This window comes from Chrysemys picta, chromosome 2 (assembly GCF_011386835.1).
Source record: "Chrysemys picta bellii isolate R12L10 chromosome 2, ASM1138683v2, whole genome shotgun sequence".
Classification (NCBI taxonomy): domain Eukaryota; kingdom Metazoa; phylum Chordata; order Testudines; family Emydidae; genus Chrysemys; species Chrysemys picta.
Genome location: NC_088792.1, coordinates 223,274,623 through 223,292,221, shown reverse-complemented (window position 1 = coordinate 223,292,221; position 17,599 = coordinate 223,274,623). Strand labels below are relative to the sequence as shown.

Below are 17,599 nucleotides of genomic sequence, written 5' to 3'. Positions count from 1 at the left end.
ATGTGTGTAGTCCTATTCAAATCAATGCAATTACTAGAGTGAGGAAAGCAGAAACTAGCCCAAAATTTAGTTAACAAAACAATCACAAATTGTAATATAACTTAATATCAGAATATAGTAAAATATGTATTTTACTGAAGTTATTTCCTCTCTCCATATATATTATTTAAATAATTAAGAAATTTTAAAAAACAGTATGCACTTTACCTACACAATAATTATTATGGATTATAATTTTCCCAAAATGTCAATGCAAATGTTTAAAAAATAATTTTGGCTTAATTGTGCAGGTTTTCTATGAACTTTGCAGTCTACCAGTGATCTTTGCTAGTGTAAGTCCCACCTTGGCCTGTAGCAGCCTCAGATCTTACAGGATAGAGAGCTAGAAAGGACAGACAAATGGATCGGGAAGTATGCTTCTTGTCACTCACTTGTCCTTTTAGAAATTTCCTAGGATTCTTCGACCTAAATAGCTGTCTGGAGCCTGTATCGCCTTCTTCCCCATGGATGGAAATATAGACATCAGCTTCTGTTCCGGCATTCCACAGCTCTCCTGTTGTGACATGCACCTCATATACAGTCACTGACAGTAAAAGAAGACAGGTTTTTTACATTACAAACACTACCATAGTTATAGCAATATCTAGTTGTAAAGCAGAGTGACTATACGGTCCAAATACAGCTGTATCAAGGATTAGCTATCATGTACTTTTCATTCATAAAAAATTCCATTTAATATTAAGTAAAATGACACACAAACTTGTTTTGATTTCGTGTGCATGCTGTTTACCGCAGGTTGGTATTCCCAGTGGCGAATGCAAATTGAAAATCAGCTCTAAATGCACAACAGTATATTTTTGTCCTACAGCACCACTTACAGTCATTATAAAGCAGAAAAGTAAACAAAGTAAATCCAAGATTAGCCTCAACATAAGCAGTCAGACCACAAATATTCCAGACAGCAGCCATCAACCCTTTAAAAGCACTGGTTAAAAAATAAATTCTAGCACCATTGTCTCCACTTTACAACATCAAATAATGCTTCACTGCTTTAATATTTCAGTGCTTCAGGCAATAATAATAATAATAATAGTAGATTATTCCTTTATTGCATTTGATGGGAAATCTTCTTTAATCACTTTGTAAGTTTGGGAGGGAAGGGAAGGGCTATAAATGAAAACTGCAACACCTTTGGGTGTTTAATACAAAATATGTAATATGACATAAAATAAAACTCCCAGGCAAAATACTGGGATTAAGAATGGGAATAGTAATTTATGGGTTATATTTATGCAGCTATAAATCTGAAGAAAAAAGGCAGAGACATTAAAAAAACAGATAATTCAAAATTAAGATTAAATATAAAAGAAAATAAAACAGCTGAAAGTATAGAATGTACATTGTTCAGGCATCCAAAACAACCTTAACTCTGTTCTCTAGGCACTGCCATCTTCCCTTCTTTGTTTTATTTTTAGATCAAAGACATTTTCTATGGACTTTGGGCAGTCGACAGCCTATGGTTGAGAGCATTTTAAATTAGGACTATAATTGCTCTAATCCCTGCTAGGGCCAAGAAGTGCCACATTTCCAGGGGAAGATGCTACTGTGGGTGTGTGCGCAGGTACGAGCTGCGTGTGTATGTGAATGTGAACATTCTGCCATCTACCCCTCTAATCCTCTGACTGGGAAGATGCGAGCTTCGTTTGCCATTTGCAGATTGTAAACTCTTCTGAGTTGGTGTCAAGTATCAGAGGGGTAGCCATGTTAGTCTGGATCTGTAAAAGCAGCAAAGAGTCCTATGGCACCTTATAGACTAACAGATGTATTAGAGCATGAGCTTTTGTGGGTGAATGACATGCATCCGACGAAGTGGGTATTCACCCACGAAAGCTCATGCTCCAATACATCTGTTAGTCTATAAGGTGCCACAGGACTCTTTGCTGCTTCTTCTGAGTTGAGACCTTCTGTTTGTACACTCCTAATACAACAGAATCATTGTCAGGGTTCCCACACACACACTCTGAACTCTGGGGTACAGATGTGGGGACCCACATGAAAGACCCCCTAATCTTATATTCTACCAGCTTAGGTTAAAAACTTTCCCAAGGCACAAATTGCTTTCCTTGTCCTTGGACAGTTTTGCTGCCACCACCAGGTGATTTACACAAAAATTCAGGGCAGGGTCACTTGGAATCCCTATTCCCCCAATCTTGTTTGAAGTCTGTTTTTGAAGTTTTTTGTTCAAGTATGGCTACTTTTAAATCTGTTATAGAATGTCCAGGGAGATTGAAGTGTTCTCCTACTGGCTTTTGTATGTTACCATTCCTGATGTCTGATTTGTGTCCATTTATTCTTTTTTCATAGAGACTGTCCAGTTTGGCCAATGTACATGGCACAGGGGCATTGTTGGCACATGATGGCATATATCACATTAGTAGATGTGCGGGTGAATGAGCCTCTGATGGTGTGGCTCATTCACATACACATCAATTTCAAATAGAAACTGCAGAGCTACAATTCATTTGAAAATTTAACACCATTAATTTGGGCTTGAATACGGACTGGGAGTAGCTGGCTCACTACAAAAGCAATTTTCCCTCTCTTGGTATTGACATCTCCTCATCAATTATTGGAAGTGGACCACATCCATCCTGATTAAATTGGCCCTGTCAACACTGGTTCTCCAATTGTAAGGTAACTCCCTTCTCTTCATGTGTCAGTATATTTAGGCCTGCATCTGTAATTTTCACTCCATGCATCTGAAGAAGTGGGTTTTTACCCACAAAAGCTTATGCCCAAATAAATCTGTTAGTATTTAAGGTGCCACCGGACTCCTCGTTGTTTTTGTGGGTACAGACTAACACGGCTACCCCTTTGATACTTCATACCTATTTTATGGGTTTAGCCAGCCATGCCTTTTGGTATTTCTCTGCAACAAACATCTAGTGTATGAGGGTGGGACCATGGTCATGCCTGCTCAGGATCCTGGAGCACTGTGGTTAATGCTGGCTAGCCTTTCTACATAGTACTCCCTGAGCCAGTTATGGCTGACAGCTATGTGGCTGTATTGTTGGGGGCAATGGGACAGAAAGGACTTTTCTTTCACCTCAAGGGCTGGTATGATTAAAGCTTAAATATTATTGTGTTAGGATCCCACACTATATGCCTTTTTCATGTCCTTCTGCCTCCTCCCCCACCTTAGCTCAGTCATAGTTAACAGAGATAGCACAGCTCCATACCATCCAGTCAGCTATTCCCAGTCCATGTCTGTCCCAGTGCACCTCCCCCCCTCAACATGCCACCTTTGGAACTCCTGGTCCTCTATGTCACCCATCTCCCACTTCCCCAGTCTACGTCTGGAGTCAGCAGCAGGTCCACTTAAATTTATGAACATTTTAATATATTGTTTAGCTTTGCTCCACACACGCATGAAAACAGCTCTGTACGAGTGTGGTCTATGTATCATCCACAGGTAACAGAAAAGGAAAGAAAATAGCAATTATATTAGTCAAATACATGACATATTTACAAAACTGCAATTCCCATGATATTCCTAGTAGTGTTTGTGGTTTGTACGTGATGGCATCATGATAATTACATATGTTTTTTGTTTCCTGATCTTTTTTGTAAGTAAAAAAACAAACAAAAAAACCCTCGTGAGGTTTATTCACCATTGTTTGAGTTTCCAGGTGGAAAGTAAACAGGGCTGCCCTTATCTGTAAACCTCAATGAGACGACCCTAAGTCTAAAGGACTTTTGAAATTCAAGACATTTGATCAAAGACATTGCAGGTCCCCTCCCTGTTACACCTCCAAGTTAGGAGCTGCACATGCCCAGCCTTCACAAGGGAAAAGACCAGAGAAAAGCATTGCAGCTGTCAAACAATAATAGGTAATGGATAAAAAACAATCAATTGAATTCTACGGGTGGCAGTCCGTGACTTGAATTGCCTGATGCATTATTTCGCCTACCCGGAAGAACAGGCTGTCCCCGTCGCAAAACAGGAAGCTCCTGACAGATTTCGCCATCATCCTGGTCCTGCGCCAGCCATCGGTGGGCAGGGAGAGAAAACTGTTCTCCTGTGTAAAGGTTCTGCAATTGCACCTATAATAGCAATGACAATTATCATTTGTTTAAGTCACTTAGATTCCAATCCTGAAGTCGGTTCTGCTGGGGCAGATCTCTCAGCCTCTGCCAAGTCCTACTAGCATCAGTGGAGCTCCACGTAGCTGCAGGGTTCTGTGCTGGCAGATGTTATTGCAACATCTGGAATTAAGATGAAAGGCCAGATCCTGGCTCTTGCTCTGGCCCGTTTGCAGCTCTGGTGCCATAAGGGAGCCATGAAGGCCTCCTGGGGGGATAGCCCCAGTGCAGAAGTGGTGCGGGAATGTCATAGGCAGTCCTATGCTACTCTCCTATGCAGCCTCTAATATAGAGCCATAATAGGGAATGGGCACCAAGAGTGGAAAGGAAACAATCAATGTTTTGTGCTCTGACTATTCTGAGCTGCAGACCCTCCCAAAGGCATCTGGCCAAGGGTGTCATATATTAGAGTAGCAGGAGCAGCTCAGCATCCCCCTGGCCAACCTAGGATGAAGGAGGTGCAAAGGTGACATAAAGCTGCCTCTACCCACTCCTCACTCTCCTGGGCTGAGCCAACTGCTGCTTCACACCGTTTAGTCTGACATGTCCCTTTAATTGTAATATACGGGAATCACAATTATTGGAAAGTCTTACTGCTGCCCACTCTTTCAGGGCTGGAATACTATGTTTAAAACCTGCAAGAGGTTCACCACAAATGTTGGTGAACCAAACTCTCTAATCTTGCTTGAAGAAAACTGGCAAACCCAAAGCCTATCATTATCTCCTGTGGAAAAACATGTGGGAGGGAAACAATGCACATGAGCGAGGTAGCACCATGCTTGAGAGAGATGTTTGTAGCCATGAATAGACCTCAAACCATCTTAATGCCGGGAGATCCATAAGGAAAGCCACAGAGGTAGGGGTTTATGCATGGAGGGCTAGCACTTCTGTGGGGCTGCCCAGCAGTGTAGCTCATTACTGAACATTTGTAGCACAAAAGTAATACAACGTGATCTCTTGATTTCATATCTGCAGGAGAATGCCTGGATTTCCCAGGAGATAGTGCTGATCAGTTTGTCTCCCCAGACTACTGCATTGTTCCCCGCTCCCCAGATTCCATAGCAGTGAAGGACCATACTGTGTTAACTCTACTGCACAAAATGTGGGGGTCTTTGTAGAAGATATTCGGCTCCTTTAGCCCCTCCCTCCAAAGCTGCACAGCAGACGGAATGATTGAGCCCTTGCTGATGGACTGCTGCCTAAAAGCTGCTGTGGTTTCAGGTCTTGATCCAGCTGTTTTTATTTCAGATGAGCCCAGGTAAGTAGACAAAACAGACTTTGTGAGCCAAGAAGCAACAGTGTACACTGAAGTGCCATTGATTTTAATTAAGATCTACCAGCTTGCATATGTGGAGGCAAGGCGAGGAGAAAAGAAAAAGCCCAAGCTCCTTTTCATTCCTTTTTTGCCTGACTTTAGTTTCTCAGTTTGAATAGATGCACCACACAGAATGCGGACCTTGCAGGGTCTGTTCATAGAGGCTGATGGAGGGCCAACATCTGCAGATTCATTTAGTGGGTCAGATTATATGTGACCCAAATAAATAATAAGTAAATAATAAATAAATAAGTATATCAATAATCATTCCCTGGATGACAGCTGCTCCCCTCTTCTAGTAGCCCCTCCCCCAAATATAGTTTAAGAAGAGCTGGTGGCCTGCCCCTCCAACCTTTACTAGTGTTTGGGTGGAGGGCATGCAATGGCTGCTCTCCTCCAATATGAGCTCCTGCCTTCCACAATCCTTAGAGGGTCTTCTGGCAGATAGGAAACTTCAGGCTGCCCAAAAGCCAACAGGAGTTGGGAAACACTTTGACTCTGACTGTCAGCTACTGAGCTAGAAGAGGTGTCCCATAGTTCCTAGGGCAGAAGCTAAGGAAACATCTGGACTCCCTGACAACCTAGTAGTTATACAACTTCTCCATCCAGGCATGCAGTTACTAGGAAAATGTGGTCAAAGAATGCTGCCCATACATGGACCTGGTGCACAAGATTGTAACTAGGTTGACTTCAATGGAACTGCAACCATTGGTACCACGTCTGAATTTGCCCTCAAACATGAATTATAATGATAAGCTCTTTTCATATGTAGCTCTCAAAGTGCTAAAGGAGGTTAAGTATTGTTATCCTTAATTTATAGATGAGGAAACTGAGGCACAAAGAGGTGAAATGACTTGCTTAAGGTCACACAGTAGGTGATTGGCAAAGCTGGGAATAGAAACCAGGTCTCCTTACACCCAGACCTCTGTCCTTTTTCCTGGGGCACACTGACCACACCTTGTCTCAGTAAGGGTTGGAAAGAGAACTAGCATACTACCTATGCTACAAACCACACCTCGTATAAACCATGGAAATACTTAGTATATAACTTGTAATTTAGAAGGATCATAAATATTCAGTGGACCTCCTTTCTCCTTAGAAACTGAAAAGGAAACCTTAGCAATATGGCTCTTGGGCTGCCATAAACTCCTCACAAGAACAACCCACAATAAATAGGTTTCTCAGTGATGCAATAAGCATCAGTGTCTGACTGAAATACTTCTTCCAGGATTTTTTATTATTATTATTTTGCTCGTTTGGGCACAACGATTGTTTAAAACACATGCTCAGGGTTCTCACCTCTTCACAGTGCCAAGAGGGGGATTCGCCAGAGTTATTGTGTCCTATGCGTATTTTATAGAGCTCTCCTACGTCTCCAATGTCAATCTATAAAGGAAATAAATAGATAAATTGCATCTAGCTCCTTAAAAGAAAAATTCCAAAGAACAATTAGTTCAGTAGGTATCACTCGTATGTTACATTCCTGTTTTAAAAACTGTTTCCTGGAGAACAGTAACAATCAGGCATTGTGTTGTGTTTAAAATACAGTGTCTCTTGATACAAAATTGTCTACTTTGATTATCTCATAAGTCTGTGTTTGGAAGAAGATTAGTTCTTGGGAGTGCTGGGTGCATGCTTCCAACTCTAAATATGGCTTCAGTGATCTCAGTGCACCAACTTTGCATGCAAGTCAGTCAAGCAACAAAGTGTGAACCAGGATGCTCTTATCAATGGAGAGACCATCATTTGGGCTTTGGGAACTTACTAATAGGCATCTCTGATCCTCTGGGGTATGAGTTTTCTCATGATTTAGTCCACTCACTGGAACTGCTTTTCTCCCAACACAACAGTCTGGACAGCTCATCTTCTGAGTTCACTTACACTGCAGAGATGCATGTGAAGCAAACCCTTGGATGCTAACTCCCCTGGACTTTGTGAAATAAACAATAAAGAACTTCCTGCACAGAGATACACAAGGACAAATGCATGGCTTTTGAGAGAGAGAGAGCCCAAGGCAAGACTAGGCCAGAGGGCAATAAAAAGGTTGTTCACAAGACGAAACTCAGATGCAGGAGAGAAATGGCGGCTGGAGGGACAAAGACAGGGAAGAGGAACTGTGTTTGCTTTTGTTGTAAGACAACCCTAATCCACCTGCTCCCTTGAGCATCGTTGGAGGCATCTTCCAGCACTTCTGAAGCTCATCAACCACAATAAGACTGTTTCTGGAGCCATCGCTAGTGAATGAAATGTGCTTTTGTATTAATAATTTGGCTGCTATTGTACTATTGCCATTTTCTTTTTCCTCCCGGTCCCCTAGACACACGCGGAGTTCATGTCTATTATGTTTTTGTGCAGATGGTTTTGTGTTAAAATATCCATCATAGATACTTCTATGGTCCCCCATTACTGTACTATTTGAGCATCTCACAGTCTTTAATCACCCCTGGAAGATAGGGAAATATCATTATTCCCATTTTACAGATGGGGAACTGAGGCAGAGAGAAACTAAGGTCCAGATCATCAAAGGTGTTTAGGCACCTAACTCCCATCTAAGCCCTACTACTTCTTTTCAACTTTAAGATCTTAAATGAACCCAAATGTTTGGCTTCTCTATCCTTTGCAGTTAGTTATTTGGTTCTATATACAGTAGTTGATATTTCTTAATGAAATATACTGAGCTTAATTGGCATTTAAGAAAAACAATTAGGTTTAGCTCTGTATTTAACAGTAGTATTACTTGTTTCCCGGTCTACTGTACAAAAACTGACTGTCCCTTTCATCACATAGCTTTACACTTTTTATGTAATCTGGTAGGCCACTATGGACAATAAAGAAAATATACTGACTGTTTATTACTTACAGTGAAGATGTCTTCATTGCCCCTCTGAAACAGTTTCCCTTCTTCTCCATACAGAAAGATAGGCCCTGAATTACTGTAATCCCCATACAATGTAATATAAACCTGTGAGCTGGTTCCTGCAGATGGTATATCACTGGTGAGGACAGACACCTTCCATTTGCCAGCTATGAAAACATAAAAGGGCACACACAATTACCTGAACCCATGACACCCTGGCAAAATTTGTTTCAATAATCAAAATTCTAAGCTACATAAAGCAGACAAATATAAATATACACATCTGTATATATACACTATAAAAAATCATCCATTACGTGATTATTGAGTTTGCATGGTTAGGCACTCAAAAAAACAGAAAATGTCAGGTTGCATGCAGATCCTTTGCTGTGCTCCTTTGTGCATATGTAATATGATACAGCCTAATTCATGAACGCACATTCTCAAATAATATGATATATGATATAGCATCATATAGTTCTTTTCTGTGCCCTTACATCCACAAGGAGAGCATCTTGTTTTTTCACACAACTTAATTCCATAGTTATAAAGGTCCACTATATCTTTATTGGTTTAGTCTTCTTATAAAAGTTCTCTTTAACCAAAAGCATATATTTTAATAATTAAGTCAGCAACCAGGTGCTATGTATATTTTTGTTTCAGTAAGCAGCACAGCCGTCTCAGAGTATGTCTACACTGCAATTGGCAGTGCAATTGCAGCTTGTGTAAACATACCTGTGCTAGCGTTAATCTAGCTAGTTTGAACAATAATAGCAGTGAAGACACAGTTACACAGGCTTCAGTGTGAGCTAGCAACACGAGTATGTACCCAGGAGCCCTGTGGAATCTTTTCCACCACTTCTTCACTGATATTTTTAGCCACGCTAGCTGGGTTAAAGTTAGTGTGGGCATGCCAGTCCACGCTGCAGCCACAGGTCCATGGGCAGTGTAGAAGTACCCGCAGTGGCAGTCCAAATAATTAAACAGTTAACTATGAAGAAATTTAGGTGAAAACATTGGTAGCCCATAGATGTCAGCAACTGTCCACTATGAACATAGGAACGGCCATACTGGGTCCATCTAGCCCAGTATCCCGTCTTCCGACAGTGGCCAGAGCCAGGTGCTTCAGAAGGAATGAACGGAACAGGTAATCCTCAAATGCTCCATCCCATGTTGCCCATTCCCAGCATCTGGCAAACAGAGGTTAGGAACACTTCAGGGACACTATGACTCTGTTATAGTTAAGCCAGACTACAGTGTGGCCTACCCTCATGAATTTGCTGCAGGTAATGCGATTTGGCCCCTACTGCAAGACATCTTGTGATGACGCAAAAGGCTGCAGCCTTCATGTGATTTTTAGAAGCAATGAGCAATACCCCCATGGTGCCCTATAGCGTCATAGAAGCCACACTAAACAGCAAAGCCATGTGTGCTAGTCTCAGCTCTTCCACTGACTGGAAATGAACTGCTATTGACATTTCTGTGCCCTTCGCAGCTCTTATGTTGAGCTAAGGTTTCATACCTTGGAGGTAATTATTATTCATCATATTCACAGATAAGATCATAGAATCATAGAATAGCAGGGTTGGAAGGGACCTCAGGAGGTCATCTAGTCCAACCCCCTGCTTAAAGCAGGACCAATTCCCAACTAAATCATCCCAGCCAGGGCTTTGTCAAGCCGGGCCTTAAAAACCTCTAAGGAAGGAAAGATAACTGAGAGCTTGCACAAAGCATAGCTGGAACTGGAATCCATGGCTCTAATATAACTGAGCCCAATCTCAACTACCGTGCTACACAGTCTTCCAGAAGAAACATGTCAAATTAGGGGCTTGTGCAATTGACACCAGTACAGGGTGGCTCTATGTCCCTCTCTCGCAGCTAGAGCACATAGAGAAATGTACAACTCTTCTAATACTTCTGGGCTAAGAGAACTGGTTCTATAGCTGAAGAGATATTTTCAGTCACCCGAAACTTTTCAAGATAATTTTGTCCAGGCATTGGTCTTTTGAAAGTATGAGCAAAAACTCTTCAGCCATTTTTCAGAACAAAGGAAATGAAAACAGTCAACAACCTTTTTAATACCCAACCGTTTCAGTTCTAAGGCAGTTACCCCAAAAAATCACCTTCTGGAACAGGTGGAAAATACCTCATTTTTTTACATCAAGAGGTCTTGGCTTCACTCCCTACAGATGATCCAACAAGGGACATTGTTACATTTAGCTATGTTGTCTATAACCCGTACACCACAATCAGCTCCCATAATCACAAATAGAAACCAAGGTTCCTGATACCCAGCCTGTCACTGCAGTCTCACAAATACTAGTATAACTCATTGGCAATGTGTGTGTTGTGGCTCCCTGTATGGGCTGCTCCACATAGAGGATAATAGCATGTTTATCCCACACTAGTTGCTCCTATACCTGAAGAAGAAAAAGGTTGTGCTGTGGAAAATTCTGGGGTCAAGCCCTGTTGATGAGCCTCGTGGGGGTAGACAAATATGCAAATGAATGCAAGGATGCTGGAATAATTGTTGGGATGACTTTATATTGCAAAATGTATTTAAAGGTGAATTTGGATCTTGTGTTAATAGTTGGACTGTTGCTTTTTAAATTATTTGTACTTGATTAATGGGTGCTCTCCCTGTAAGATCTGGGTGTGGCAAACTGAATATGTGTTGGAGATTGTGCCAAAGAGTGGGTGACACAGCCTAGGTTAATAAATCAGACCTGGATTTCATAAACTTATCTTCCAAAAAGCAAGTTGCATTCTCAAAGGTGTAATATTAGCACTTATGGGGGACTGGATGCTTCAGTACATTGGTAATGAGCTAGAGAGCATTTCACCTGTAGGTTACCTGTTTGAATTCTGCCCAGATCAGCAGGGGTTAAAAGTGTCCCTATCTAATGGAAGTCTGATAGCCTTTTGTATCTGACTTTGGTGAGTCCCCATTTCGGCTCCCACTTCCCAAACTTCACCATGCTTTGCCCTAGCTTGCAAGCTCTTCATGGCAGGGACTCTCCCTTACTGTAGTTATGTCTACACTTTGACATGGGGCTGTAATTCTCAGTTTAAGGAGGCATACACATCCTAGCTTTGATTGAGCGAACACACTAAAAATAGAGTGTAGCCGTGGCAGCGTGAGTGACTAGCCAACACATACAGACCTGTCCAAGGCGGTAGGCATGTACTTGGAGGGGCTAGCCTGTCCCGCCACATCCACACTGTAAGTTTTGCACACTTGCTCAATCTGAGTTAGCTCTGGTGTCTCCTTGAGCTGAAAAGTCACACCCCCAACTCGCTGTACAGACATACTGTGTGTGTCACACATGCATTGCAGGTGGGCCGGGGTAATTAAAAAATCAGAAGACATGCCAAAAAGCACATTTTAAAAAAATCTTATGATTTTTTGGGGGTCTGACTTCTGATTTTTAAATGCTTTGGGCACATCTGAGAATAGTTTATTCTTCTACCTCTTGGTTGAGGGATACCACGGGTATCACAATTACAGCAGGCCCCTGCATAGTGGGAGACATTTGAGTTAGAAGCTACTTGCACCCTCCCCGTTCTCCTTGGGCACCCATGTAAGGGCCAGCCATCTGGCACCTAGAAGGAATAAGAGTGTAATGTAAACTGTATGCTTACAAATAAATAGACTTCACTCTGAAAAAAATTATGAGATAATCTGTTTGGGAGGGAGTGGAGGCTGGGGGAAGGGGTGTGTTTGCTAACTCCTTTGTGAGAAATCCAATGCAGAATATATACATTTGCTACATCACCTGTTGTTTACTAAGATTATGATCCACACTGGAACAGCTTTCGTTTGTGGTCCTGGGTTTAAATATTTTGTTACATTTGGGGCTGAAGTATGAAAGGGTCTCATTGTCTAGTGGCAAGAGACCTGAGAGAGAATATCAATGTTCATAATTGGCTTTACTTCAGATGAAAGTGTGTAGGAAGATTCCCAGTTACAATCCACAACAGGAGTGAATTTCTCACGCAAAGTGGCGTGGTCATACTGAGATACACCTAGATAGATACACCCGATATAACACAGATTCGCATACAATGCAGTAACCCCAGGGCTCCGGCAGCGAGGCTCGGGCAGTGCTTTAAAGGGCCTGGGGCTCCGACTGCTGAGGGGAGCCCCGGGCCCTTTAAATCGCCACCCAAGCCCCGCTGCCGAAGCCCTGGGGTAGCGGGGGCAGGGCTCCAGTGGTGATTTAAAGGGCTTGGAGCTCTGGCCGCTGCGGGAAGCCCCGGGCCCTTTAAATCACCGCCGGAGCCCTGCCACCGCTATCCCAGAGCTCCAGCAGCAGGGCTCTGGTGGCACTTTAAAGGGCTAGGAGCTCTGGCCACTGCGGGTTGCCTTGGGCTCTTTAAATCACTGCTGGAGCCCTGCTGCCGCTACCCCGATATAACGTGGTTTCACCGATAACACGGTAAGATTTTTGGCTCCTGAAGAGCACATTATATCGGGGTAGAGGTGTATATATTTTCTGCAGCCATGTGGTAAAATGGTTAGAGTAAAGGACTAGGTGGAATAGGGGCTCCTAGATTCTACTCCCGTCTCTAGTTACTGATTTAGGTGATGTAATGTGTTAATTTTGTGCCTCTATTTAACCATCCATAAAAAAAAAAGAGGTACGGTAATTCTGTCATGGCTTCCAAGTGATTCGGAGGATTTAGATTCCAGCACCGGCTATTTTTTCTTGTTTGGACACAAATAAATAGACATAGGCACAGAATAATAGCCTAACCTATATTTAACTACAGTACATACATAGTTCCTGGCTTTTGCACTGAGCACGGATGGAAATGGAAGAGTAAAAGCATCAGCAAAACTTATTTCTCATAGAACTCCAGAGACTAGTTAAGTGCAAACTCCCCTAGCCATTTTGGTTCACTGCTTCTCTCACTGACAGTGTTCTGACTGTAGTATGAGTCTGTGTATTTATCACACCCACAATCCATTACATTCTTTAAGAATATGTGCCATGGCTGTCACTCAGAATTACATCATGTAATGGTGGTATCATGCAAAATGACAACTGGCAGGCTGAGACACTAGCAGCTATGTTTTAGGGCACAGCGTTGCATTTTTAAAGTGTGAAGTAATCAGTAAATAATATACATTTTATTCTGTCACACCCTTACCATCTTACACCACAATCCATTTTTAGCCTGTGTGGATGGGACTTACTCTGTTACGTTGTGAAAAAGCCGGGTCAGATTTTTAAAGGGATTTTGGTGCCTAAACTGGCAGATAAGCTCCTACATCCACCCTGGTGGTGCCACTGACATTTTAAAAGCTGCAGCTCAGGTTCCACCTGAGCCCCTAGGTGCAGAAGTCCCCAGGCACCCAAGTTTCCACTGGTCAGCAATTTCAAAGCAGCCTAAGTACCTTGGAGATGGCAGCAGCAAGGCTCAGGCCAAAGCCCTCGAGGTTCCAGAGCAAGATTTTTAAACTAGACAGGCTACTCCTTCTTCTAAGCACACCTAAGACCCAATACCTGTCAGAGCCCATAGCAGGAGGGCTGGATGTAGGCCATTAATAGGTGGGGTGGCACTGGGAAACACAAGATGAGCTTGAAAGAGGTGACTAGGAGACAGAGAAAAAGAGAGACGTTTCAACCTGTAGGGCATCAACTAACTAGGGGTGACCTGGTTCAGATGCCTAAATCCAGGAGAAGGTTCACAGCTGAGAATCTCGAGCAGAGGGAAGCACCTACCTCTGGCCTGTCAGCCAGATGCATCAGGTCAGCAACTTAAGTGCCTAAGCCCTTTGCCTCTCCTCAACCCTCTCAGCATTTCACTTCTGGCTTGCTTCCATGGCTTCCTACTCAGCTGACTGGCAGGCTACTGAAATGCCCTTTCTTAGGTGCTTAACTATCCCTGTGCAAGCAACACCAAAGTTCTTTTAAAAGCTCTGGCCCTCAGTCAATAAAACACTTCAGCACTCAAAAACATCTTCATTCTGTTTTGCAGTATTTCAAAGGAAGCACTGCCTTGAGACAATAGGTGTCGTAAACCAATAGTGCAAATGACACACACACAAATGTTGGGAGAAACCAAGAGTTCTTGCTTTCAGACAGCCTTCAACAGGATAACAGAAATATAGAGGGGGACATATCTCTCTCCCCCTAGTGGTTATGCTGCTGCTGTAAACTCCCCTTTATTAAAGACAATGCAGTACAATTTGTCTACATTCCTAATTTAAGTGACTAAACAAATTGTATTTATTCCACAACCGCTGAGTAAATGGGATATGCACTGGGTGTTTTGGAAGACCATTACAGTAATGCTCCTGATGTCCATTGATTGGCTGCAGAGCCATTACACAGCACTATTGTAAGCTCAGTGGCAGTAGCATCTGTGGCTGCTCTGCTTCAATATGTGAAGGGGATTGGCTGGTGACACCGCCCAGTTATGAATGCTCTGCTCACAACACATGTGGTACCCTTGCCTGCCTCCATTCCATCTACATGATTCTCACCATGCTTCAGTGGATGGACTTTCCCTCAGCTCTCAAAGCACTAGCTCTATTTCATAACCTGCATCGCATCTCCACATACTACTTCACTCTATGCAACAGAATGACATTTGTTCAACTGTATTTTGGACCTTCTGCTGCCTTCACCTTTGGCTGAGGATTTGGCCTTCACCATTAACCCTATTTGGATGCCAGTAAGGGCTTTAACCTCTCCCATGGAGGCTATATCTGTGAGATAGCCTCTCTTAATGAATTTATTCTTTTCACAATTTTGCCAGAATATTCACCTCACAGCAGTGTTCTGGGATTAAGTTATTGGTTTCTAACATGCTTGGATGTCCATGGTGTAAAGACGGCATAAGTACACAGTATTAAAATAATGTGTAACAGGACAGAATATGGGAGTTGTTAGATTGCTTAAAAATGGGGATTGAAAAAAATCTCACTCTTGCATGAGATATGCATTTATTACAAGAATTAAAGACTGCAATCTAGCATTCATTAATTTTTGAAAGAGATGCAGTTTGCCCCTGAATATCAGCTGAGTTTTCTGAGTACTGTTATACATATGGGCACCAAAGGCTCAGCTAAATAATTATATTGTCATTATTAAATTATAAAACAAACTGCTGAATAGACACTCAATGCCAGGTTAAACTCCCATCCTTCAAGAACATCCTTCACAGTTTGAAGACATTAAACTGAGACAGTGGAGAACAAATCATATCTTCTGAACCCAGGATACATTACTAAATGGGGAGGGGGGTTTCATAGTGCATATAGAGCCTTATTTGAAAGATCTCATTCAACTAAAAAGGTCAAAAAAGTTCAATAGCCAACAGCACAGCAACAAGAACAGAAGCTGCACGAGAGAAAAGGGAGGAACAGAAGCAAACAGCAGAATCACATTCTGCAACAATAGAGGAAAATATGGTCCACATTAAAAACTGGTACAATATGCTTTCACCATGTCTGAATTTGTCTCAGAGTCTATAAAGTTTGCACAGTTATCAGAAATGTTGTCCTTTCCTGTGGTTGCGTGAGTATGGTCTGATTACAACCAACCATATAGCACCCCTCCTTAATCCTGCATGTTGGCCTCATTTATAAGCATTAAGTCAACATATCTGTACAATGTGCAAGTCAGGCTATACACGTGTACCTGACAACTCAACTTAATTCCAATCATTAAGGTTAAAGCTTTGGCTTCATTAAATAATCCCCTTAATTCTTACAGTGGATTAATATGGTAATTGGACTAATGCCATTTGACAATATCAGTGCTATCAAAGTTAAAGGAAACGTGTTTAAGAATGATAAGTTAAGCAATAAAATTGCATTGGCTCCTTTTGACATTCATAAAAGTAATGGAAAACATGCCTTTGTGCACTGGGTATTGAAAATTGACAAAATATAGCAAACCAATCATTGAGAACATGTTCCGTGTTCTCAAACTGAATATACCATTTCTGAGAAATTAGTAATCCTTAATTAGCTGTTGATTGTATTACTTATGATTTATATACACAGAACCATCTTACCCATCAGCAGACTGTACCTCCAATTTATCATAATGGGGGGTAGCAGTGAACATTATAGTCCATGATGTGTGGTGGTTTCCTTTCTAGTACCCTATTTTCAGTCACCCGAAACTTTTCAAGATAATTTTGTCCAGGCATTGGTCTTTTGAAAGTATGAGCAAAAACTCTTCAGCCATTTTTCAGAACAAAGGAAATGAAAACAGTCAACAACCTTTTTAATACCCAACCGTTTCAGTTCTAAGGCAGTTACCCAAAAAAATCACCTTCTGGAACAGGTGGAAAATGTCACCTGTAAAGTTGAAGAAAAGTTAAAAATAATCAAAACCAAATAATTAGATTGGAAACCATTGTACAACCAACCTTAACCAAAGTGATTGCTGCTGTTCCCACTATTATCGATTGATTGCTAAATGATTAGTAAAACTCATTGAATTAAAACACTCTCCATGCCTTCATCTCCTGAACCTAGTTTTGCCCTTTGTTGAGCCTTATAACCTGTTGAAGTTCCTACGCTCCTAGAAATGGAGTAACATAAAAACTGTCACATCAGTAGTCCATTTAGTCTAGAAACCAGTCTAAGGCTGTGGCCAGTACCAGAGACTTTGGGGGAAGGTTCAAGAAACTCTTTAATGGACAATTATGGCATAAACTGCCAAACCAGTTAGTGGTTGTCTTGTGCCCTGAAGCACAAGTGTTTGTATCCATTATTTTTTTATTCTTAATCATATAAATGTCTAATCCTTTTTTTAATCCTGAGAAGCTGCTCGTATTGATATTGGATATTTTGTTGCAATGAGTTTAACGAATTACAAATACTCCCTGTATAAAAGAAATTTCCATAGCCTTAAATGTGTTTCCTTTCAATTTCCTTGAGTGTTCTATTGTTCTTGTAAGATGAGAAAGGGTGAATAGGAGCATCCTATTCTCAATACCAGTCATTGTTTTGTATATCTCTGTCATGTCCCTTCTTATCTGCACCCTCTTTAAACAAAACAGCCTCATCATTTTCAAACCTCTACTCAGCCCAGCCCTCTCACATTTTCACCACACATCTCTGGGCCTTTTCTATTCCTGTCTACACTATAAAGTTAAGTCGATGTATAGCCATCACAGGAATTAAGAGCAGTGGTTCACTTTCACACTGTGCTCCTTCTGTTGGTGATGCGTGTCCTCACCCAGAGTGCTTCCCCTGACTGAAGTGGGGCATTGTGGGGCATTGACAGCTGGAGCCCTGCAGCCCTGGTGCCTACAAG

At 41.9% G+C, this 17,599-nt stretch overlaps 1 protein-coding gene across 1 annotated transcript in view; it reads right to left on the bottom strand.

Moving 5' to 3' along the window:
- RP1 (RP1 axonemal microtubule associated) overlaps nucleotides 1–17,599 on the bottom strand; it is a 297,670-nt gene that overhangs the window by 214,031 nt on the left and 66,040 nt on the right. The window contains exons 5-8 of the mRNA XM_065585560.1: nucleotides 8,319–8,482; nucleotides 6,758–6,844; nucleotides 3,972–4,104; nucleotides 432–583 (exon numbers count right to left, since the gene is read on the bottom strand). Coding sequence (XP_065441632.1) covers nucleotides 432–583; nucleotides 3,972–4,104; nucleotides 6,758–6,844; nucleotides 8,319–8,482 — 536 coding nt within the window. The remainder of the gene's footprint in view (nucleotides 1–431; nucleotides 584–3,971; nucleotides 4,105–6,757; nucleotides 6,845–8,318; nucleotides 8,483–17,599) is intronic.